Source organism: Pseudomyrmex gracilis, unplaced genomic scaffold (assembly GCF_002006095.1).
Source record: "Pseudomyrmex gracilis isolate BER0280 unplaced genomic scaffold, ASM200609v1 scaffold_60, whole genome shotgun sequence".
NCBI classification, from domain to species: Eukaryota; Metazoa; Arthropoda; class Insecta; order Hymenoptera; family Formicidae; genus Pseudomyrmex; species Pseudomyrmex gracilis.
In genome coordinates this window covers 297575-322007 of record NW_018020644.1, presented here as the reverse complement: position 1 = coordinate 322007, position 24433 = coordinate 297575, and the positions used below count along the sequence as shown (strand labels likewise).

General features: G+C 33.3%; 5 protein-coding genes across 12 annotated transcripts in view; 2 read left to right on the top strand and 3 right to left on the bottom strand.

Moving 5' to 3' along the window:
* Positions 1–3186, top strand: part of LOC109854175 — a 42636-nt gene extending 39450 nt beyond the window's left edge. Inside the window, exon 9 of the mRNA XM_020427011.1 lies at positions 233–3186. Coding sequence (XP_020282600.1) covers positions 233–871 — 639 coding nt within the window. The 3' untranslated portion in view covers positions 872–3186. The remainder of the gene's footprint in view (positions 1–232) is intronic.
* Positions 3187–3220: 34 nt separating this feature from the next.
* LOC109854183 (zinc transporter 7-A) lies at positions 3221–6609 on the bottom strand. Of its 6 annotated transcripts, none has more exons than XM_020427035.1 (3): positions 6414–6609; positions 6154–6286; positions 3221–6028 (listed from the first exon to the last, which is right to left on the bottom strand). In XM_020427035.1, the coding sequence occupies exon 3, from the start codon at positions 5983–5985 to the stop codon at positions 4906–4908; it is 1080 nt and encodes a 359-aa protein (XP_020282624.1). In that variant the 5' UTR covers positions 5986–6028; positions 6154–6286; positions 6414–6609; the 3' UTR covers positions 3221–4905. The 6 variants fall into 6 exon arrangements, with proteins under 6 accessions (XP_020282624.1, XP_020282623.1, XP_020282625.1 ...); XM_020427034.1 differs by having other exon boundaries at positions 6166–6286; XM_020427036.1 differs by having other exon boundaries at positions 6190–6286.
* Positions 6610–7126: 517 nt separating this feature from the next.
* On the top strand, positions 7127–8349 carry LOC109854130 (40S ribosomal protein S25). Its single transcript, XM_020426936.1, has 3 exons — positions 7127–7232; positions 7747–7839; positions 8043–8349. Exons 1-3 carry the CDS (start codon positions 7230–7232, stop codon positions 8304–8306), a joined length of 360 nt encoding a protein of 119 aa, XP_020282525.1. The 5' UTR covers positions 7127–7229; the 3' UTR covers positions 8307–8349.
* Positions 8350–8520: 171 nt separating this feature from the next.
* LOC109854150 (protein PFF0380w-like) lies at positions 8521–15589 on the bottom strand. Its single transcript, XM_020426977.1, has 16 exons — positions 15185–15589; positions 14975–15103; positions 14712–14813; positions 14473–14597; positions 14207–14390; positions 13980–14083; positions 13782–13898; positions 13573–13691; positions 13436–13487; positions 13101–13307; positions 12851–13019; positions 12184–12703; positions 11467–12101; positions 11076–11158; positions 10595–10763; positions 8521–10453 (listed from the first exon to the last, which is right to left on the bottom strand). The coding sequence occupies exons 2-16, from the start codon at positions 15098–15100 to the stop codon at positions 9281–9283; spliced, it is 3885 nt and encodes a 1294-aa protein (XP_020282566.1). The 5' UTR covers positions 15101–15103; positions 15185–15589; the 3' UTR covers positions 8521–9280.
* Positions 15590–16287: 698 nt separating this feature from the next.
* Positions 16288–24396, bottom strand: LOC109854145 (DNA polymerase zeta catalytic subunit). Of its 3 annotated transcripts, none has more exons than XM_020426968.1 (18): positions 24112–24396; positions 23837–24023; positions 23653–23746; positions 23099–23578; positions 22788–23016; positions 21514–22674; positions 21358–21412; positions 19938–21264; positions 19710–19857; positions 19241–19609; positions 18962–19150; positions 18572–18884; positions 18142–18460; positions 17716–17964; positions 17521–17634; positions 17018–17436; positions 16637–16865; positions 16288–16485 (listed from the first exon to the last, which is right to left on the bottom strand). In XM_020426968.1, exons 1-18 carry the CDS (start codon positions 24248–24250, stop codon positions 16303–16305), a joined length of 6204 nt encoding a protein of 2067 aa, XP_020282557.1. In that variant the 5' UTR covers positions 24251–24396; the 3' UTR covers positions 16288–16302. The 3 variants fall into 3 exon arrangements, with proteins under 3 accessions (XP_020282557.1, XP_020282558.1, XP_020282559.1); XM_020426969.1 differs by having other exon boundaries at positions 21358–21409; XM_020426970.1 differs by lacking the exons at positions 23653–23746; positions 24112–24396 and having other exon boundaries at positions 23837–23914.
* Between the last annotated feature and the right edge of the window lie 37 nt (positions 24397–24433).

The following is a 24433-nucleotide window of genomic DNA, read 5'->3' as shown; positions in this document are numbered from 1 at the left end:
ATATTATAAATTTAAAATCCGCATGAGATACAAGAATCCATTTACTTCTTTGCACACTTACAAAAAGAAAAAAAACTTGATGAAGAAAAAATTGTTATGAAAAAATTCAAGACAAGAAACTTGCCGTCTGATCTAGAACACCCTGTACGTCGCACCCTATCTCTCAACCCGAAAGCGAGCGAAACAAATTGCGTCCGATAAGGTCTGCCGAGGGAATTATTTCTGATTGCAGGTGACAGTGAATGATCGCTTGGCACTGCGCGGGCCGTTGCTGTTGCCGTTTCTGGCGGGTTTTACGTCGTTGAGCGAGCTCGACCTGTCGCTGGATAAGTCGACAATTGGCGGCAACAGCGGCTCGCTGCTCTTCATCGACGATAAAATCCTGCAGCAGTTCTTTTGCTGCTTAGCGGCGCACTTTCGTAGTCTGCAATCGCTTAGGATCAACTTCTGGCGAGTCACTCTGGAAGACAGCGATCGGACGATGCGACAGATCGCCAAGTATCTTAAATTGTGCGGTTTGAGCTTCCTCAGGGCGAACGGACTGATCGTCACGGACAGCGCAAAGCGGGTGCAGATGGAACACGTGTTTATACAAACGATTCTCACGCACTTGCAATATCTCACCTGGCTGTGCCTGGACGGTGTCGAACTCACCGAGACACAGTCCACCAGTATCGGCAAGTGCGTGCGCGATCGTTTCCCTGGTACCACTCTGGAGATCAGCGCCAAGGATGTGCACGTGAGATCAATCAAGGCACTGGTGACCGCGGCCGAGGATGGTGGCAGAACGGAAGTAGTGTACACCGGCGGTTCTAGTTGTCGCCTGAAGATCACGAAAGTGCAGAAGAACGGCCGGGGCAAAAAGAAATGAATGAAAATATCTCGCGAGTAACATAATTTGGAGGAAGTTTATTCTGGAATGGTTCGTCGCAAAGCACGGAGAAATAAAGAGTAGATTGAGCGAGATGGATCATTCTCTTCGTGATAGAGACTGTAAAACTAAAAAAAAAAAAAAATGATAAAGAAGATAAAAGGAAATGAGTTGACGGATTGTGCCGAGAAAGATATAGAAAATCACATGAAGAAAGAAAAATTGAGGAAATTAGATAAGAGACGGAAGATGTAGATTTTCTAGAAAGAATGAATACCAGAGAATATATCAGTTTCAGCCGCATGAGGCATAAGAGACAAAAGGTAGTACGGAAGAATGAGAGAAGAAGAACGGGTTAAACTTTGTGGATTTTTGTCTTACTGTGATTTCATTTCCTGCGCATTGACGCGCTCATCTACGATATAGATTATAGATTATAGCGATTATTAGCGAGAATAATTCGTTGGGACACAATGGGAACTTAGGCGTTTTTCGCTCATGTAATGTCTTTAAAGAAACTAACAAAATATCGAAACGTGGTGTTAATTAATAATACTAGAAAGTTACTTTGACTATTTTGAATTCTAACAAAGTAGATGTCGTTTCTTTTTCTATACGATTTTTTATGGAAACAAACTTTGCACTTTTAGACACAAATTACCTGCATCATCATCGCGTTCGTCTAAAAAATTACATTATTAACATAATTCTACAATCTTACGATTCTAACGAGTGAACGAAAATCGAAGTATCCGTATGTGATTAACGAAGAATCTTCTCGACGTTTTTCGAAAACAAAAAGAGAAGAGAGCGAAAATACTTATCGCGAAATGAAAAAGATATTTAAAGAGAAAAAAAGAGGCTGTTGCGATTACATAAGTACCGTTCGTTGTTGTTAGATGGAGATGTAAGATACGATTCAGAGTAATATATTATTAGCGATATATAGATCACACGATCGTCATATTATTAAATGTTACAACCGATCGACATTCGCGATCGGTGAGATGATAGACCGAGATGCGATGGCTTTACCGAAGAGAGAGCGGCGCGTTGTTGGAGACTTGGAAAAATTTTATAGAATAAATTTTAAATGGTAGCGCCACACACAGTAAAACAAAAACACATATATACACGTGCGTGAATGCGTGTTACGTGAAAAGAAAGTCGAATACTCGTAATTAAACAATAAGAAGTAACGTAGGCAGGTACCAACGCCAACGCTATTGTTGTATAAAATAATTGATTACTGTAATTAAGATAAACTGCCAAAAAAAATCGTATAATATTTGAAGATCCACATTTTTCCGTGTGTCCACATTTAGCACTAAACTCTTTTGAAAGATGTTAACTTTTAATTTAAACGAAAATATATCGTCTCCAACGTAATCGCAGACAAAAGTTGACCGACTACGTTTAGCGCTGAATGTGAACCGCAAACGCTATAATATTCCTTATCTATGTCGCAAAGACGTTTTTTGCAATCTTGTGACAAATCCAATAAATCGCGTCTTGTGTGAGCCAAGAACGATACATTTACACATGCATGATTTACGATCGATTGATCGTGATCAGTTGCACCAACGATAACTGCCATTCAACTGGAACCACCGATAAAAATAAAACAAAAGAGAACGATCGGCCAAATGCGGAAGAGTATTTGTTGATTTTTGAGTTTTGCCTTAAATGGAGAACAGCACTTACACGATAATTCCCTCCGTTTTTCGTGTTTTTTTCCGAGAAAATATACAGACACACTACCATCTCGCGCAATTTTTTATTATCCACCTAGATATACGTAAGTGCTTCCGCTCAAGCGTGCGTACGATGAATTTTGTCATTTTTATATAGTTTGCTATGTACATAAAAATATCTCTCTTCTCTCGATTATATCGCGCGGCATGACAGAGAAATCCGCCGATTTGTTAACATTTGTGAACCTATTTTATGAAAAAACTAACAATCTTAATCTTCGCAAGACTGAACCTGATGTCACACACACACACACACACACACACAATTAAACGTACATCTGCGTACATACATACATACATATATACAAGTATACATTGGTTAAGTGGCCGAGTGAACACTTGCGAGATAAGCGCCCGATATAACTGCGTGTGGAATCAACTTGAGTAGTTTTATTATAAATATTTATGTATTTATATATATGTGTACACATATCCTCTCCAAATAAATATAATATGTGTTTGAAAAAACTTTACCTGGATCATTGCAATTCATGAGAAAAAAATCTGAGCATAAATATATCACAACATAAATGTTAAAAAACAGAGATTGTTAAAAGATTAAATAAAGAGAAAGACGATTAAATAAGTACTCTCTTTATTATTTACACATGTTTTTATTTATAATAATCACACGCATTTCCCATTCATATATAAACTTTATGCAATGAAGATAGTAGAAAAACAAAGGTTTCGCAAGAACAATGCACCTGTTTATGTTTTATATGTAGCTGATAACGCGAAAACATCCAGTTTTGTTTTTTTCTTTTTTTTTATTAAATCCTCATTTATCTAAAAGTACGTTAATTGTCGCGCCTGAATTATCACAATAAACACGTGATAAATATTTCTTCATCCTAAAGCCGAATGATGACAAAGATTATTTTAATATATTTGTTTAACACAATATATATAATTTCTATTTTGGCTTGCGTCATCACAATTGGAAGTACCTAATGTTTCGGTAGTACATGTGTGTTTTAATATGATATAGATGGAATGGAAGTGTATGGTGTTTACTGCTCCTTCTAACTTTTAGAAATGCGATAAAATTATTGTATTGTTCTTCTAAATCTGAACGAATCGTTTATTCATTCGTCTAAAAATTAACTAATTAATCATTTATCTAAATAATAATTTGTAGAAAGATTACGTAACAAATCGAGAAAAACATTTCCAAAACAATTTTTAAACTTTGTGAATTCCAGCCCAAATACTCTTACAAATTTCGATTTGTCACAGTTACATATTGACGCTTAACAAATTATAATTTATATATATTAATTATACATATTATTTATAATTATATACATAAATATAATACGCGTTGTATAACAGATACATATATATGTATATATATATGGTACATATATGTATAACCGATGTATTCTCAACAAAGATATTTCATGCTAAGTAATTAATTCAATAAACTGATGGAAGGTACTTAGCATGAACAGAAAATAAATTGCGATCTTTTTTTTAGATATATTCATACAAAGTGATGATTTTACTTGTAAAAGTATTTTGTGTAAAACTCTGCTCTTTCATGTATGCTTTTTTTACTTTTTTTACTTCTTGCATTTTTTATGTGTTTATACATGTGACTAACTTCTTTCAGCTGTCTCGATTGCTATAGCCACTTATGATGTTATGTGTGACATTGTTTGAGAAATATATTCTTAAAAATATGTTTGAAAATGCACCTTGAAGTATTATTGTAAAATTAAAAAAGTGTGTATAGTATATATATTATATATTATATATTATATACACACACATACACATTACATTAACTATAGCTAAATTATACTTGGACGTGAAAAATATCTGATTAGATAAATAGTCAATTCAATACAATGTTTGAACAAACAAAAGTAGATTTTTCTTTTTTCTTCTTTTTTGACAAAACTAGATTCACAAACGCGATTGCATTTGTCATTTAAATTCTAGAATGAGAGAAAGTAACTGACTTTTTGTTTTTAATACGTAATACCGAGATGAAAAACTGGATTGTTTGCCGTTTATTGTTATTTTAAAAACTGATTTAGTTACTTAGTAATTAATAATTCGATTTCCTTAGAAATACTTAGGAATTGTTGCTTAATTATCCTGTGTCAGCAGTTTTTCCATATAAGGCATGCACGATTCTCAAACGATTTGTAGTCCCAGGCAATATTGACTGCAGTCCAAAAGTGCACAGTCGCAGATTATGCATAGTCCGCAAACAGATACACTGTTAGTACTTTTGTAACGTTCTATGAAGCATGGCGCATCTTTCGTAGATCACATAGGGGCGTAATCCAATTGAACCGTGAGCTGTCTCACGCCCGCCGATTGGAAAATCTTTTGCGTCGTTATCACAACGGATTTGGGATCCACTTCTCTTGCTACTTCAAGTTTCAAACATCCAACGTACACGTCCGAGCACAGTGTCCAGAAATGAGGCTCTTGCACACTGTACACGCCTGGCATTTGCGTAACTTTGTTGTAGCACTGTGGTAGAACGTGATCCAGAGCCGCTGGCTGTCTCTGCATAAGCACTTCCCACGATTCTTTCATCAACGAAATTATACTTAACACTATCAATACTGCTATGAGCATGGAGCATATCGGGTCAGCGATCATCCAGCCAAACATTTGCATCAGTACCGCCGATATGATTACACCCACGGAACCAAGGGTATCCGCCAGAATGTGCAGAAATACACCCTTCATGATTTGTGAGTTCGTACCACTGAAAGACGTTTCCATTTCAACGTGATCGTAGTCGTGATTTAGGAGAGAATATTCATGATTTTCATGGGAGTGATTATGATGCCCTCCCATGCCATGATTATGACTGTGGCCATGTCCATGACTGTGTCCATGTCCATGCCCATGTTTAAATGCACATATTCCTACTAGATTTACTATAAGTCCCAATACAGAAACTAAAAACAGTCTCTCATGTTTGATTTCTGGTGGTTCAATAGCTCTCTCAACTGCCTCTGACATAATAAACAGAGCAATGAATAACAAAAGCAATCCGTTTACAAAACCACCCAATACTTCAGCTCTGACATATCCATACGAATATCTTTCATTTGCCCTCCATTTTGTAATAACAGATGCTGCTAGGCCAAACAACAAGCCAGTACAATCAAAGAACATGTGAAAACTGTCAGAGATGAGGCCAAGACTGTTAGTCCATATTCCATACAACAACTCCACAAAAGCAAAAGACAAGTTGAGAATCAGAAACAGGAACAAATTCCGAGTGTTCTGATCAGAGAAGATAAGGCGTATCAAGCCCAAAAATTTTTCCTTGACTTTGCTCTTAAAGTTGGAATGTGGGTCACGTGGATTGTGGAAAACCGGCAGCATTTTGCGATTGTGCCAAAATCAAATCTATGGACCACAATCTGCACTGAAAAAAGAAACAAAGTATTTTTATAACAAAATACAGAACAAACAAAAATATACATTAAAATATATATGAAAATATACGTAAAATCTCGTTAATACATAAAAAAACTTAAGAATTTATATTACACTTTTCCATACACTCAAGAAAAAAAAACCATTTACTCCAATATTACACGTTATATCCGCCGAAGATACCAAACAATTAATAGAATCGGTTGTGAATCGCAACGTGAAATATTTCCAGCTGTTGACAACGCATCTGTAATTGTAATAACACGTATACATACAAAACTGTATATGTGTGAGGGTCGCGTGCGGCAAGTGCAGTGACACGTCTTACGAGTATTAGGAGTAGCTTAACCTACAATTTGCTTCTTCCGATTTACCTCTTGTCGTAGTTGAGATCCGAACGGGCAGCTTGAGTTTCGACAAATTTGACGTTCAGTGCGTAATATTAAACAGCTTCTTGATTCATGTTGGCTGTCAGAAACACGGAAAACCGGATCGCATACGAGATATTTGACGGAGGAGCGCCATGCTTCGTGAGGCTTCGACCACTCCTGCGTTCACAAAACATTACTCGTCCTACTCGTCATGACATATCCTGGATCCTGGGTTAGGGCTTCCGCACAAACCAGCACAAACCCTTTCGTAACGCGTTAAGGGTCGTCTACAATGGAGAGTTGTAGGCCGTAATAGTAAGAAATTGACCAATCACAGGCAAAGTACAGAAGAATAATCGATTGTGATTTGTCAGTTTCTTACTGTTACAGTCTAAAACTCTCCATTGTAGACGACCCTTTACAAAGCGTAAATGCTAGTAGTTTTTCATATTGTTGTGATTGCTCTGAGGGCGACGTCCCATTGAGCGGAAATCTATAGCGGAACGGAATGTGTGGAACCAGCTCGACCAATCATAGCCATTCCGTTTTCTTTCCTTCGCTTTTTCTGTGGTTACGATTGGTCGAGCTGGTTCCGCACATTCCGTTCCGCTATAGATTTCCGCTCAATGGGACATCGCCCTGAATCTTCTCTCTGATTTCGTAATAAACTTTCTTCCGTGTTCGATCAACGTAGTACCGGATATGTCTCCAGATATTTCTATCATCGTAGATGGAGTTACTGTTGTGAAAAGAAGTCGTATCAGTATCATGGTGGTTGGCTAGCTTCCTTTCTGTAATCGTTTTTGTAAGATTAGCATCATGGTAAGCGTTCACGAGTAAATTTTATGAGGTTTAGAGAATATTTTAATGTGATTGTTGTGTGTGCGATTTTAATGTAAAAAAGAGAACAAAATGGTTAACTTTGATCACGATACGCTGAGTAAACACATGTATCTTGTTCAGAACAAAGAATGTAACCTGTTTGTATTCAAAGGTTCACACGTGTTCTATACAATCTTAAATTTGTAATTGTTTTACTTCAGCTTTGCTTTTGATGTTAGATACAACAGTTTAGTGATAAAAAGAATATTTTGCATTGTTATTATTCTACGATTACAAAGTATAAGCTACATATCGTGTCGTATCAATAGAAGTATAACCTGTGTCTTTATACATACGGTATTTTATACGCATGATGATCTAATTCTTCTAGATATGCTATGACAGTGAAATACTGATTTAATGAGTCTGATTACTTTTAATATATTTTTAAATGTCAATCGAATTCTTATTTTTCTAAATGTACTTAATATATATTTAACTCTTACTATTATAGCCGCCTAAAAAGGATACCAAAAGCTCTTCTAAGCAGCCTCAAAAAACCCAGAAAAAAAAAGAGGGTGGATCTGGTGGAAAAGCCAAGAAGAAGGTTTGTTATGTTTTTTTAATAATAAGACACAATAAATAATTTCAAGCAACTAATGTATATGATGTATACTCTTGAACTTGACTTTTTATGGAAGCAAAATCTGATTTAATGAGTCTGATAAGATCTACATTTACTACATATTATATTGTGTAATGTTAGATTTTAGATTTTAATACAATATTTATTTGTTTTTCTACATGTAGAAGTGGTCCAAAGGAAAAGTACGTGACAAGTTAAACAATCAAGTTTTATTTGATAAACAAACTTATGAAAAATTGTTGAAAGAAGTCCCACAATACAAATTGATTACACCTTCCATTGTCAGTGAAAGATTAAAGATCAGAGGATCTCTTGCTCGACGGGCATTGATAGAGCTTCAGCAGAAAGGGCTGATCAAGCAAGTTGTTCAGCATCATGCACAATTAATCTATACAAGAACTACTAAGGGAGATGATCCAGCAGTTTGAATTGTAAATTCATTTTAATAAAAATTTTATAAAACCATAAAAATGTGTATTTTTGTATTGTATATAATTTTATAATCATTTCTATTTCTCCAGATATGTGCTTAAATTTTGTATATACTTGATTTTATTTGAGGTATTTTTTTGTTAAACTAAAAGTAGTATTTGAGAAAAGTTTTAATTTATTTAGCAAAGTATACAAGCATAAGTTTACACATAGAGTGACAGAAAAGAATGACATTGCTATGAATATGTATAACATGATTTAAAAATGTGACAAATTTAATTTCTTGATATTTAAGATACATTTAATTTTCGCAAACTGATGTTATATACAATTTGTGTACTATTTTAATGTACACAAAATAAGTAAAACAATTATATTAATCACATTAAGATTTATAATACTTTCGAGACGAAGAGCGAGGATAGATAACACTGTTCAATAATTTTGTATTCTTTTTTTTACATAAAGAAACGAGACAAATTTCTACAAATAAAAATAATGATTGTAAGGGGAGTTCATAACTTGCATATGTATCACTAAACTTTGCATCTTGAAAGAGTAAGCAGAAAATAACAGAAAATAGATTTACATTTTTTATTATATGTACACTTTATTTTTAAATAATTTTTCAAAAGAAAGGAAGAAACCAACTTATTATACATTTCCAATATTTTGCCACTTTTGTATACATATTAAATAACTTACATTCAAAAGACAAATTATTTTCTGCTTTACTGTCTTCATATATATGTATTTTTCCTTTGTACATTTATGAAATACTCTTCTGATATTTTTGAGATGTGTGGGGATGTCAAGAAAATATTTTATATTTGTCAAATGAATATAAAATACTTTAACTTAAAAAAATATTTATCTATCTGAATTTGATTGAAATTTGACAGTGCAACTCAATATTTTCAGATTACATGTAATGTGATTGTGTAATACATATTATCACATTCCTTTATCATTATAACCTTACTTGTTGTTGAACAAGATCAGTTTGACTGTGTGACCGATTCATTGTGCATTTACGCCGTTGATCACCATTACGTTTGTGTTTCGTAAATAATTCCGGTTTGGAATCGATCAAATTCCGTATTTTACACAAATCTATACTGACTTTGAGACAATGCTTGATGTTATTGCAATTAAAAACATTTTCGCTATTTGAAGTATTATTTACATTATCGTCGCAAAACTTTGTGCAATGAATAAATTTGCCGGAATCACATGCGTCGATCTGTTTATTTAGAATATTGCGCTCGTTGAACGTAATATTCGAGACAGACGCGGCGCGTCGATTATTTTGAGCCTTCAGCATTATAGTGTTTGCAATGTCTAAAGTTTTACAACTGTTCCATAACTTCGAATAATCAATTGTGTGCCAATTTCTGTTATCACTGTCAATTTCTTTATCAACATTGTACTGATTTGCAAAAACAGAAATATTATCTTGTGATAGTTTTTCAACGTTTTTATTCGTGTTAACAAAACAACCTAAGTCATGTACCATTTTGTTAGTATCCTCGTGGAATAATCGAACATTAGAAATTTTTTCTTTTGTATACGATGGCATCGTATTGTGTGCAGACGCTTGTTTGTATTGTTGTGTATCTTCCAAGCTGATCCACACATCTTGACTGCGATCGTTCGATGCAAGTTCTATATTATCCGTTATGTTATCTATATTTGTATTGCAAATAGTTCGATTTAATGTGTTCAAATTGGTATTATTTGAACTAAGACGTACATCATCGTCATTCTCGCTACGTACATTTCTCACAAACGCAGTATCGTCGACATTATTAGTCAGATTCACATTGTTCAATTTACCGTTACGAGAAATTGTCTTTGATCTTCCCGGATCTAAATTTTCTTTTGTATCATCATGACCAGGCATGATGTGTATAATTTTATCGCTAATTAAGTGATTGTCGTTTATTAAGAAACTAAAGAACTTGTCCTGTTGCTCCGCAGATGTATAATCATTGATGCAGTCTGAACTCGACGAAGCTTTATCTTGTGTAGAAGTGACAAGTGTATGCAGCTTTCTTGACTCTCTTGGAGCTGTCAATTGAATCTTGCTCTCTTTGTGATTTTCCGCCGGGATATTTATGGAGAATGTATCATATAATATCATCTGTGTGCAATAAAAGTTTCATTAATATAAATATTTATATAAATATTTATATTAATATAAATATTAATATAAATATTGCTCTATTAAATTTTTGCTAAAGACAATTATGGCAAATTAGCTCGTTATAGATCCATACGATACCTGAACATTATTTGATTCGCGAACTTGAAACTTGAGATCGTCCAGATACATATACTGCGGTATTAATCTAGGTTGACGACATGTGGTGAGGTTGTTCGTGACTTGAGGGAAGACACTATGACCTTCCATGGCGGCAGAATTTTGTGAACTGATGTCGACGGCGTCAATACTGCGCACACACACACACATACAAACATTGATAATACTACATCAAGATTTTACTTTTAACTCTATTTTCTCAGTTTTGTACATAATCAATTTTTTATTTTTTATAAATTAATAATGTGTTAATACAGTTGCAGAGAGCGAATATCATCACGTAAACTTTAATTTTTTTTATTTGCACTGACTTGATGTATAACTAATAATGTCCTTTTTTTTTCTTGTAAAACTCACCAACAATTATGTCCAGTTACAGATCAGCTTGTGCAATAAATGTTTTAAGTTACTATTTAAGAATTCGTATGTTTACAAGACTCACCTGGAAGATTCTTTTGATCGATTACTTCTGCTCCACTTGGTCGAGTCGGTCTTGGCAGATTTGGAGCTTGTGTCTCCGTCACACTGTTAGAATCGCAAGATTTACACTGAAGAGGAGGTACGGGGAAGTTTACAACACACATATAATTTCTGCATCATATTTCTCATCGGAATCAACCATGTTTATCATATTTCTACTTTATCGAACGTGAACGTGTCTTATAGGATTTTAATGAACACTTATAATACTATTTTATATAGCATAAAACTCTAATCGCAATAAAATATTTTTAAGTTTTTTTAAACTTTTTTTTGAAATCCAAACTTCAATATACATATACATATATACTTCAATGTATATTATACCTCACAAGTTTTTTTATATTACTTACGGATATGTTGTCCGCGGTTTTTCCAAGAACAGGTATATTAGCAGATGACGTTCTCTGTTCATTTAACGCTTCCGTTATTTGATTATCATTTGTATCGATAGATATAGTTCTTGTGTTTTGCAATTTGGGCGTAAAACATACAACATGTGTTGTGTTGTCTGAACATTCCATTCTCGTTGAGTTTTTATTTCTCTGTGATGTATTCAACAACCAATTGTTTTCCAATAATTTGGTGTTTGTTTTCAAACAATTTGACTCAATTGAACTCGATCCAAGTAATCCTTCGTAAGATAGTGATGTAGATACAGATGAATCAATATTTTCATTATTAATTGAAATATCGTTTATCTCGCTTGTATATGCCATTGGTGAGCGTTCTAAGCAATTTCCAATATTCTCTCCAATTTCGCTAAATCTTGAAGACGTTCTTCTATTTGGCCGTTTATTCATATCACATGTAACAGTAGTCTGAAGTGTTTGACTAACAGAAGAATGTATGAGAGAATTTATGTCGGAATTCGCGTGCGACATATTCCAGCAATTCTCGATTACAACAGGCGTTGTATTCATTTCCCAAGTATTTTTGTTAAAACTTTGTTTGATTCTTTTATTATAATTATTTGTATCATCAGTCGCTGAAATTTAATGTAATATTATGTTATCAATTGTATTGTATCAGTTTTAAACTTTAATTTTCAATTTTCTTACTCAATTTACCTTCTAAGCTACGTTTTGTAGGAAATAAACTCATGAAAGAATTTTCAGTTGGTTGATTCACAAGAGGATACGTGAGAGAATTTGTTTCCTTCCAGCAATTCTTGCTTACATCAGGTACACTTTCGAATACTTCGGGCGGCAATGAAGTAACATTTGTGATTTTGATATTCATGACAGATTCCTCGCTTGCGTCTGCCGCGTCGTCGTTTAAATCCTTCAAATCGTTGTTATTCAAAGAAACGTTATCAGATATAAATTCTAACGGTGTTGCTAAATTGAATTGTTCTACAGCAGTAAATTCACTTTTGTTTAGAACTTCTTCAAATACAAATTCCTGGCTATTTATATCATCTGTTGCTATTGCATGAGATGCTATATTTGAACTATTAGAGTTTGCGGAATCTTCTGTTGAATTTAACAATTTAGTAAAAGGAACCGTTGATGATAAAGAAGATATTGATAAGTGCTGCAGCAAATTTGGAATCTCTGTTCTTTTTGTTTGTTGTTTTAATGAAAGACACTATAATAAAAATAAAAACTTAAATATAAATCTACGAGGTATATAATGTAAAAAAGTCAGTTTTTTATCATGAAACTAATCTTACTAAATATTCTGAAGATTTGATTGTGTTTTTTTTTCAATATATTTCAACAATATATTTTTTACCTCGATCTCATCTTCATCGCTTTCGATTGTGATAACATCCGTTACGTTCGGCGTGGAGTGAGTTGGTTGAGTTTTTAACAATTCTTTTTTGTCATGATTCTTCAAATATGATGTATCTTTCAGAACAGGTTTTATATTGGCATTCTTCTCACAAGTTGTTTTCACTTTTCTTTTAAGTAGAAAGTTTACTATTTTATCAATATATTCTATGGAAATAAAGTAATATGTTAAAGAATTATTGTCATCTAACCGTTTGATTGTATCTTTTTGTTGCCGTAACTTGAAAGAAAGTGGACCAGGTCGTGCTGTAACATTTGAAGTAGAATCCTGTGACGCGTTAGGAGATGAAAAACTAAAAATAGGTGATGAACAAGGTAAAGCGGGAAATTCAGTTCCCACTGAGATGTCTGTATCACTGTCTGAATCTAACTCAGAGTCTGTACTCAGAAAACTAGAACTAAAAGCAAATAATTAAAATATAACGCATTACATACAGATCTTAAAATAATTCAAAATAGTACTTCCAAAAGCTTCTTTTTCATAATATACTTCAGAAAAAGAGACTAAAAAAGATTCGATACATACCTATCCGAACTAACATCTGCCTCTTGAGTCGTTTCAGAACTTTTATTTTTACCTTAAAAAAACCAAAAAAAATAGATTTAACTATATACAGAAATGTAATATATTTTTTTTCTTTGCAAATTCGCGAGATAATTTACCTGATGTAATAGAAATACATTCCTCACATTCCCACACAGGATTACCCCATTTCAATTGTCCACAAGCCATGTGCATGCCTTGCGAGCCACAAGTTCGACACAACACCAATTCCCATTTTCTGTGATATTTTATATGCATCATAAAGAAAGTTCATATCTTAAGCAGCATATAGTTCTGATATTATTATGAGCGACGCTTTATCACTTACGCATTGCTGCTTATGTGATTTCTTCCTTTTGGACAGAGACAGTCTCTTGCATCACACTGATTGTGCCTATACAAAAGCTCTTCAAATGCATTTGGTACTAGTTCCCATGAAGCATCTCTGTTAGAAAATATTTATATAAAGAAAAATATTGTCAAAACCTTCAGAACAAAAAAAAATCAATTTTATTTCTATACTCACTGACTAGGAACAAAAATACCAAATTCAAGCATAGCTTTTTGGAAATCTTTTTTATTGTTACAGAGAGGACATTTGAAAAAATACCCTGCACTTAAAGCAAGTTGCTAAAACGAGAATATATAGTCACGTTATGGGCAGAATAAGAAACATTCCAAAAATTTAGAAATAAAAAATAATCAAGTCACTTTTCATAAAACTAAACATATGAGATTATCATTAATACCAACTTGAATACATTTACGGTGAAACCAGGCATCCTTTTTACAACACGGCGCCCACAAAGTTTGTAGCGTATCCATAGGATTCACCTTGTCATAACAAATATAACACAAAACATTATCTAAAGTGGCAGCTTGTTTTACAACATTGTTATCAATCTTCTGTTTTGGTCTATGATTCACACAGTATGATCTGAAATATTTCAATAAATCATTTGATGATTTGTAAGTTTTAACATACACAACATTAAGTAACACATTGGTACACTTCTTACCTAAATTCACCAAAGAACTGATGCAAGGAACCTGCCTTCAAGCCACAGGGTAAGTGAAATATTCGTTTACATCTTGTATTGCAGCATCCTAAAGTAGCACCATGTTTTTTACAGTAAGAACATACCTACAAATGATAAAAATCAGTTATTAAAATAAACTTATTATATATAATATTTAAGAAGCATTTCCTAAAGTAACTTCTCATTTCAAAAATATTAAAATCATCTAATATATATACCAATCTTTTTCCTCTACGAAGTTCTTTTAGTATATCATCTGTTAGAAATCCAAGTATACCTTCGTCATCATTTCCTTTCTGTTCCATATTAGAAGAGAGAAGCTAGAAGAAAATTATATAATAAATGAGTAAAATGCAGTTAAAAGAATTCAATATTATTCACATGCTTTAGCTATTCTTTAGACAATTTTCTTTTTTAGTGAATTTAAAATGAACACAAGTTTAAATGATACAAGATCATTTTGTAAACACTTGAAACTCACTAAACAGTAGTAATGTGTAATGATTCCATTGTGTTCATAGAACTTTCCATATTCCAACTCATCATCTTCTGACGAGTTGCAGAAACAACAGACCCTGGAAGAGAAAGAGTTGCTTCCGGCAGACATTGTCTGAATAAACAGATTGAATAATTAGAATGTCAATTTAAGATGCTGTTACTTAAAAGCGAGTGATAAAGCAACAAAATTTACCTGTCTGATGTGTCAAGACGCTTCTTTTCATACATTAAGACAAACGAGAATCCTGTGAGATCGTTACCGCGCCAATTGGACAAGCTCTTGCCCGCGGTTAACTCTATAGTAATATCACATGCGACACATTATGTTTTCATGTACTAAAAACAGATATTTTCAAATTTTTTTAGATTAAGCGCTTTTCACTGTTATTAACCTTGAATGTCGTTATGAGAAACTCAGCTAGAAATATCACAAACAATCTCTCTTCTCTCTTATTACATTTAAATGTATATTATGTCTTAATATATATTAAAGAATCATACAACTGTGTGAACTGATGTGTCAACAATTTTTCTTACAATAACAAAATTTTTTACAATATTTACTTCAATTTACTTTTAATACACGCATGATCGTTTATACGTACACGTATTTGGAGGGAAAATAATCGCACTGATCTCTTCTACACTCTACGTCTGCTGATTGTGCTCGTTCCCATAGCTCCTGCCCACAAGACGCAGCGCGGCAAAAGACGAAGCAGTAGCCAATCAACGTCTCGCCTTTCTGGAAATAATAGATACAACAGTGCCTCCTTTGAGTAAACATCTCTTGACTCAATTTGTTCTCTTGAGAGAATAATGGTGATTCTAGTAAGTTAACTCTCCTCTTGTGCTATCATCTCATAACTTTACTCGCTATTTCTTTTTTCCTTCTGTTAAGATTACAACATACGATAGGTCAATGTTATTTCTCTTGTTGGTTTAATGATAGTCATCACAGGACTACGCAAGAATAATATCCATCTAATCTAATTTTATAATAGCCTTTATTTTATTTTTCTAGTTGAAAACTATGTATGAGAGAATTTTGAATATTTGTTGTAGCATTCGATCTTTTGTGTCAATAGATATTCTATGTTTAAATGTTTACTTTGCCACAAAAAAGGCTTAGATTATTTCCGCCAATAAATTATTCATGAGGAAAGCATAGTTTTATAAATGGTACAATTTGTTTATACAAGGAAATATGCGCTAAAACATTTAAATATATTTAATATTTATAAAAATGTGTATTGAAAATTTATTTTTTGCAAAACACAATATGTAATACAAAATTAAATTTTCTCATCACAATTAATACCAGTCAGCAACTGCACTTAGCTTTTTAATTCCTATGGAATTATTTCCGTAAATGATATTATTTATACAAGAAACTTGCGCAAGCTCTTTACGAGCTTGAAACATTCGATATAAAACAGGACAGTCCAAAGATATACATTCTATGTTACTTAATCGTCCAGTACAAGAATGACAAATCTGAAAATAGAAAAAACATTTATTATATTTATATATTATATAAAACTGATAATTATACTAAGTAATTTAATTTTATACATATCTTAGACAATATAGTTTAACTTCACATCTTACATATATTTATCTATGAATAATTGTTTTAATTGCTTACAGAAGCTATTTGCTGATAAGTTGTTTCAAATTGTTTTATCTTCTCAAGAAGTACAAGAATGGTCCGAGTTGATTGTGAAAGACAATCTGAACAAATTTCTTTACTCGCTTGTTCCCCACAAGTAAGACACGAAACAGAACTGAAGAATTGGCGAATGGTAGATTTTGGATTGTTCTCTCCTATATGCACCATAGTATCGAAATTCGAGCGATGAGGCATTTCTTTGTACCTTCAAAAAAAAAATAGTATCGTAAAATATTGTTAGTGTAAGTACAATACTGCATATGTATGCGCACACGTGTGTAATAATAGAGAAAGAGAAAGAGAGAAAGGGAAGGAAGGAGGAAAGAGAGAGGTTTCACGAATTTGTATAAAACATACCATGTATTGATGTCGATTCCAAATAAATTAAAACAACGATTGAGTGGCGGTATGATAACTTTTGTTATATAGTACACAGAATTTGGAGCTAACGCCGGATCGGTAATGACTTCTATTGGTGTGCGTACGCAATGGATGAGCGCCTGATTTGGTGCACCGGCAACGATGATGTAACGCACACGCTCGCTGTTGCGCGGTATTGCACGAGGATCTTTCTTGATCAATCTGCGTGTTAACTCTAACGCTGGCACGCAAGCATTTGGTTTGTACCCACGCATCCCGCGAAACTCCTTCGCAAATGTTAGATCTTGTATAGACACTTGTCGGCGAAAGATCTTGTCAAATTGTTTGGTAATATACAGTTTAACCAGGGAAATATCTTTTGTGTCAAATAAAATCTTGAGTGCTTTTTCGAGTATCTGTAACATAAGAATATTGAATGACTTAGATTATGCATAAAAAACAGAGTCTTTTTTATTGCATTCGTTGTTTTTTTTTTTTACCTTAGCAACTGCGGGACATCCGTCTCTGCGAACCGTTTCGATTCCTTTTGCCAGAAACTCAGGCTTCTCTTGATCGCGAGTTTCATACATATATCCGCAATATCGTTTTTTTGTCTAGAATAATGATGAGTTTAGCACACACAATTTGAATATCGGTTTTCTTTTTCACTTATATAATATTTCTTAATATCTTACTTGCAAAATAGACGGATAAAGAACTTTTTCAAATTTAAGCTTGACAGGAGGAGGATTCATCGCGGTAACAGCATCCGCTATTTCTTCGCCGATAATGAACGCTTCTTCTCGAGATTTTCCAGGTAAAAGAACAAATATAGAATCGGTATCTCCGTAAACTACTCGACCACCCCATTTCGATGTAGATTCCACTAGTTTAATCGCACGTTCCAAAGTTTCTCGTCCTTTACTAACTACGCTATCGCCTATCTACAAAGAAAATCATGTGGTTAAATATTACAAATGACACACAAAACAGAATACAGATATTAAAAAATTAAAGAGCTTCAAGAAACTTTAAACATAATGCGCATGCATATATGCATGTATTATGTTTATTTATTATATCCTTTTTAATTTTTATATATATCCTTTAAAAATATATACCTCAATACATGGCATTCTGCCGCTAAAATTGGCGGATGTGTAACCGTAAGTAACATTTGCAATTAATTTGAGACCTAATTGCTGTGAATGAAGAATGCGCTGCAACGTACGATTTTCCGCCGGATGTAACTTCATAGATTCCTTCACCATCAATCGTGTATTCAAAATTTCTGTTAACATACGTGGTAAAATTCCCTGACAAACTTCTTTCTTTACAAAGGCTACGCCGCAAGGCGAGAAATTCATTTTTTCTTGTAATTTTAACGCAGTATTCTTTTTTATTCTTAAAGTTGCTGCGCCAAACTCGAATGGTTCATACCTTTAAAAAAATTGAATAAGTTGTATCAAATATCCGCAACAAGAAAAGTTTAATTAAAACATTCTTCTTTTTTTTCTGTGTACTATAGGTGCGCACGTTAGATTTACTCACTGGCCTATATGTTCTATTCTTCCTAAACACGTAGAGAAGCAATAATTGTAAGCAATGATCATACTCGGATACAGACTTTGGAAATCGAGCACGATCAATGGATCTGTGTAAAATTCAGATTCGGGTTCCATGATTAACGGCAGACATTCCGGCGCTCGCATTTTCGCTCTTTGATGAATAGACGGTGAGATAGGAATGTAATTCATAGGTTTCGCCAATCTAAGCATCATAGACTCTACGCGAAACTGTGAGCCTCGTGAGAAAACTTCATAAAATTGTATACCAAAAAGCCGAGCATGCTCGCATGTGCGACCTATAATGAAGAAGTTTAGAAAAGAAGAAACGCTAACAATTGCAATTATAACTAGTTTCGAATTTTCTTTATCTCACCTATGATATCCAAATGGTTCAGAAGTTTAAGAGTACCCACAACTCTGATAACGTAATGATGTATAACTCTGCTTTTTATTATTATACTTTCGTGTTTCCACCAAGTGGATAGTGCCTTAAATGAAGGACACGGTATTCTTTCGTGCAAAACATGATGCATGACGTTCTCAAAAGTATATGTCAATAATGCTAAACATAAAATTGTGCGAATAATTTTGTGTTTTAGAGAAATAAAATAAAATTTTTTATTCTGTAAAAATATTGAAAACCGCAACTCACCTGCTTCGTGTCTCATTATTCTCCAAACATCGAGAATATTGCGACCGGGTACTTTTATCTCGCCCAAGTCATCCTTTTCAATTGTGTGAGCGTCGAACTTGGAAGGTATTTGCATATGTGGAACTTTCGAAATTTTCAGTGGGAAATTATTAATACGAAGATGAAGTGCTCTCTGAAAAACGTAGCCCCACGAAAGCGCTTCCACTTCCCAGCCGAGCAGAATATCTGGATTGTGTAGTTCGATCAATTTAACAAGATTGTCTAAGACATCCCATTCTGTCGCAACGTATAATATTGGACACATTGCACTGGCAGAATGAATTTTATTAAGTCTTGCACTTACAGGATTAGAATTTACAATTATAACACCTAAAAAATATAAATTTATATTTTGAGAGTTAATCTTTTGCTAATATGTGTGTATAAAAGTTTGTTATATACGTAGCAAAAGTAAAATCTTGATAATAACCATGTTCTATCTGTTTGTCGGTATCCGTTGAAATGTCACTGTAAACCGCATAAAATAAAGCAGCGATAGAATCGTATTGTGGATCAGGAATGAGGTCTTCCCGAGTAACGGCATGTACTTCGAGAGACAATAATGTTAAATATTGATGCTGCAAAAAATTTAATACAACATAAAATAAATTAAATTTGCTAATGCGTGTATGCTTATGTAGAATTAAAATAAACTTACTACAGTTATTGCTCTAGCTTTTTGAAGATTTTCATTTGAAATGTTGCTTCCATAGCTTTCTTTAGATAAACATTCAATTTGACCATATGAAATGCCTAACGGCTGGTGCGTTTTGTTTTCTGTATATAACAACGGATTTTCCAAAGCTTTCCGTAAGGAAGGGTTTAAACTGTTTTTAGATAATTGAGAAGTATTATTTTGTGTGAATTCGTATTGTTTTGTTTCATTAGATATTTCACTGAGCATGCTCTGGTCAAGCATTAACGAATCGGATCTTCTCATTAAATTATTAGAGGATGTTTCTGGCAAAGGTTTACGCTCTTTAGCAACGACGTTAATCGACGTACATTGTACGTTCTGTACATTCAACGGGCTTTTCTTATCCTGTTTGTGCGACTTGGTTTTGTGATTTTCTTTCGATAAATATTTTTTAGCTCTTAGCCAATTTTTTACATTGGTAGGTGATGGTGGTTCCATGAGAGGTTTTATTGTTATTAAATTGTATCCTGCGAGTGCTTTTTTGATGTGACCAGTTTTTATACTCGCTCCTGAGGGATAAAATTCGTTCACCTTCATTCTTCGCCATAATTTGATACTCGTAATCTCGTCCAAGCTAGATTTAAACGCAGGTACATCAAAATTCGGAGCGTTTTTGTTTGAAAATTCTTTCTGCTTCACAAGATCGAGTTTATTGCTAAAAAATGGCTTTTGTGATCTACATTTTGGAATGCCATACAATGACATAGTTTCTACAATTCTGTCGTAACTAGGAGGTTCGCACATTGTAGTAATTGTTATTAATCTATTTAATTGATGAATACTCCTTTCTAATAAAAAATTTTGACTATTATTCTCTATTTTTTTACTGATATGCTGGCTGAAAGTTGTATTATATGCATCTTCTTCATCCTCGTCGACATCAGTTTCGGGAATAACATCGTGAAATTTCATGGAGCGTTTCGTCGAGTTTCGTATACATGACGCATAATTTCTTTCGGGAGACAACGTGTCATTACTCTTTTCTGAACGTTGACTGCTTGGAACGCCATCATCACCTTCTTCATTGCTAAAAGAAAATATAGTTGCGTCTGCATGTATTTGGTCGATCGAACGTCCAGGTACAATTAAATTTTCAGATCGACGATCTGATTCTGCAAAAGTAGTACTTTCTACATCGTCGTTGTTCAAAAAAGACAATCTCTTACGAACCTCTTCAGGTTTTCTTCTAACTGATGAAGTTTCATTGTTTTTTGTTCTTTGTTTGTGGTCCCGTTGGATTGCTGTTATTTCACTAGCTTTTACAGTACTTGCGCTATCAGTAATCTGACTACAAAAATGATAAACATTTTTCGTTGCAATTTAAGTAATTTATACTATTCTAGTATTTCTAAATTATCTAACAAAAATGTTAAAATCTTACATAGTGTCTATTTCATCAACTAACTCTCCACTAATGTTATCGGTGTTGATATCTTCTGAAAAAAAACATTTTTACTTAAAAAGAGAAAAATTAATAAAAATTATGAAAGTATCTAATACTATTTGTGAAAATATTATGTCTAAAAATAAATCTTACTATCTAAATCGTAGTTTTGTAAAAGATTTGTTGCACGTTTATCACGAAGCAATTTTACACGTAATGTGTGTATTTTACGTTTCGGTGTAGTTGAAGTTGAAGGAGCATTGGATATCGATACATATTGTTTCGGAGATTCGCATTGTCGAATAGGACTTTTAGCAGTTTTTGGTGATGTAATTGTAATGTTAAGAGGCGAGTAACTTCCTAATGCTTGTGGACTTTTTAACTCTTTGCCTAAACTATATTGTCTCTTTGGCGTTTGAACTATATTGCTTCGTTTGTCTGGTGATTTGTAATCATCGTTTTTAAAATTGCGTTTTCTCTTTGGTGTGACTTGGATTCTATCCTGTGCTGCAGTTTTTTTACCAGATTTATATTCGCATATACGTGTTTCCTGTTTGTTCACTGTAACATCAATTTCGGATTCAGAATCGCTAGAATCAGTTGCTGTTGCTCCATCAACACTTGATACTATCAACTTCTTAAAGTTGACTAACTTGTTAGGTGAGTGATGATTACTATTTACAATTCTATTTTGAAAATATGATTTGGAATTTTGTTTACAACTATATTTATCTTTGTATTCTAGTACGTGACACTCGTCATTAATATGTTCTCGAGTGTCAATTTCGTTCAAATCGAAAACATCTAAATCTTGATGATCACATTTTTTCGTTGCATCAATAATAAAAGCTGAATATTTATTACGTATAGGAAGACGTTGACTTGTATAGGATGCTGTTATATCAGCCTTGCTGTTTGAGTATTTTATAGTTTCTCTGTCATGTTCCAAAAACTTTGTATACAAGTCATCAGCCCCATCAAATTGTGAAATGTTCGTAAGTGTAATATCATTGTCTTCTTCGATAACATTTAATTCATCTAATTCAGTATTTTGTTTATCACGCACAGCTTCGATTGTGCTGTCGTGTTGATTTGATCTCTTACACTCTGATTCCCAAGAGCTTAGATCTAGATCTAAACTTGTAATATTCAAATCCTCGACATCGTCTTCTTCTTCTTCCTCGTTTTTAGCCGGTTCGCTGAATATAGAATATTGAGACCCAAGTACACTATCATCATCTACATTACTAACGGTCTCATTTTTTTCTGCTAAGTTGGCTAACATTTCTACCAATTGCATATCATTTGCGTCCACTAAAAACAGCAATACACCACTTTATATTACTCTTTTCTTTTTATCATCATTCTAATATAAATAATATTATTTTGTACGAAAGGATACAATAATTGTACGTAATCATACTCACAACTGCTAGTATCTGTCATATTGCTTTGACTTCGAGTTACATCTAAAACCGCTGATGAAGCTATTTGAAGTAATGTGCGATTTTCAGAACATGTTCTCTCAAGAGTTTGTTCCAATGCGAAAGATTCATTATGATTTAAAATATGAGATGCATTTAAGACATCTTCATTAACTCCTGCTTCAATTGGATATGAAGATTCGATTGTATTTGAAACGACTGTTTCATTACTCTGACAATAAAGAGAAGTTTGATAAAACTTATATACACACATGCTAAGTATATATGAAAAATGAGACAGAATAAATTAATACTTGTGATATATCGTGCAGCCTTTTTAACAATTTATTCTTCTGATAAATATCATTGCTAGTTGGAAGAAGGATTTTATCAAAAGATTCAGGATATAATAATTGTGATTTTGTGTTTTCTAAACCAGCTTCCGCTCTTCTTATTTTCTCTTCATTCCAGATTGCAGCGAGACCAGGATTTAATGTCAGTTTTTCATTGATACCTTGTCTGTTTAGTATCTCCGAAGCATGTGCATCAACCTCCAATTCGCACATGCTTTGCTTAGTTACTGATATTGGTAAGAACATTTGCGAGTCTAACAAATCTATTGAAGACTTGTTTTGACTATTTTCCATCGTACACACTTGTAAAGATTGTCTGTATTTTATATTGTTTAAATTTATTAAATTCATGCCATAGAGATTGTAATCTATCATAAATTGTAGAATATAGGGAATATGTGCTTCATATGGCTGCAAAACTTGATTGAGAATAGCACCATTCTGAAAAAAAACCAATATTTTTGTTAAAATAACACGCAGAATTATGTTTGTACGCAAAAGAAAAAATAATTTACCTGCAATAGATCAGCTGTTCTTTTAATTATAGCTGAGTTATAAAAATAGATCTTAAAAAATAAGTGTTTTTTCTCATGATAACCATAAAAAGGTCTGAAATAAGTAACAAAAAGTATAAATAAAATATTGTTACATAAAACATAACAAATTAATACCGATTTATTAACGTGTAATTATTCTTACATTCCTGATACACGTTGAACTTTATACACATGTTGATTGGTAGATAATGTTGAACCAAAAGATGTATTTAATGCTGAATCAATTGATGCAGCTAACTGATAAGCATAGCTGTCCATATTCTCCTCAACTGTGCATGGCACATAAATATAAGGAAAAACACCATGAATGTGCAAACATGCTTTTTTACCTGAAAAATTATTGTATAAACTTTTTAACGATATGCTACTTCAGATTATATTTAACATACGTCAAAAGCGACAATACTCGCTATTTACCGGTAGCAGTTGATCCAAATATCCTAATTACTGGCACTTTTTTTATTTCCGAACCACGAAATTCGGAGAATGTGACATCAAGCTCAGGAATCGGAGATGCTTGATAAGTGTCAATATTCACCAAAGTGATGGAAAACATGTTTATATATAAAATTTACAATAAAAACAATGCATGTAAACTTGAAAAATAAGTGATGACGTTCATTCAAAGAATAATATACTAATATGCAAAGTACTATACAAAACGTAGAAGAGTAAGTATTCGAACTGATTTAAATGACGTAAGATCACAAAACAAATAAAGTGTAGAAAGTACATACAA

Bases quoted from the DNA above. Each gene is read 5' to 3' on its own strand.
- LOC109854183 (XM_020427035.1), bottom strand. From the start codon at position 5,985: ATGCTGCCGGTTTTCCACAATCCACGTGACCCACATTCCAACTTTAAG.
- LOC109854130 (XM_020426936.1), top strand. The intron at 7,840-8,042 runs GTTTGTTATGTT...TTCTACATGTAG, and splicing joins GTGGAAAAGCCAAGAAGAAG to AAGTGGTCCAAAGGAAAAGT.
- LOC109854150 (XM_020426977.1), bottom strand. From the start codon at position 15,100: ATGTCTGCCGGAAGCAACTCTTTCTCTTCCAGGGTCTGTTGTTTCTGC. The intron at 14,084-14,206 runs GTTGGTATTAAT...TTCTCGTTTTAG, and splicing joins TTCACCGTAAATGTATTCAA to CAACTTGCTTTAAGTGCAGG. The intron at 13,020-13,100 runs GTTAGATGACAA...TCTACTTAAAAG, and splicing joins CAAAAAGATACAATCAAACG to AAAAGTGAAAACAACTTGTG.
- LOC109854145 (XM_020426968.1), bottom strand. From the start codon at position 24,250: ATGTTTTCCATCACTTTGGTGAATATTGACACTTATCAAGCATCTCCG. The intron at 23,017-23,098 runs GTATTAATTTAT...CTTTATTGTCAG, and splicing joins GGCTGCACGATATATCACAA to AGTAATGAAACAGTCGTTTC. The intron at 17,437-17,520 runs GTAAAAAAAAAA...CTTATGTTACAG, and splicing joins GATGTCCCGCAGTTGCTAAG to ATACTCGAAAAAGCACTCAA.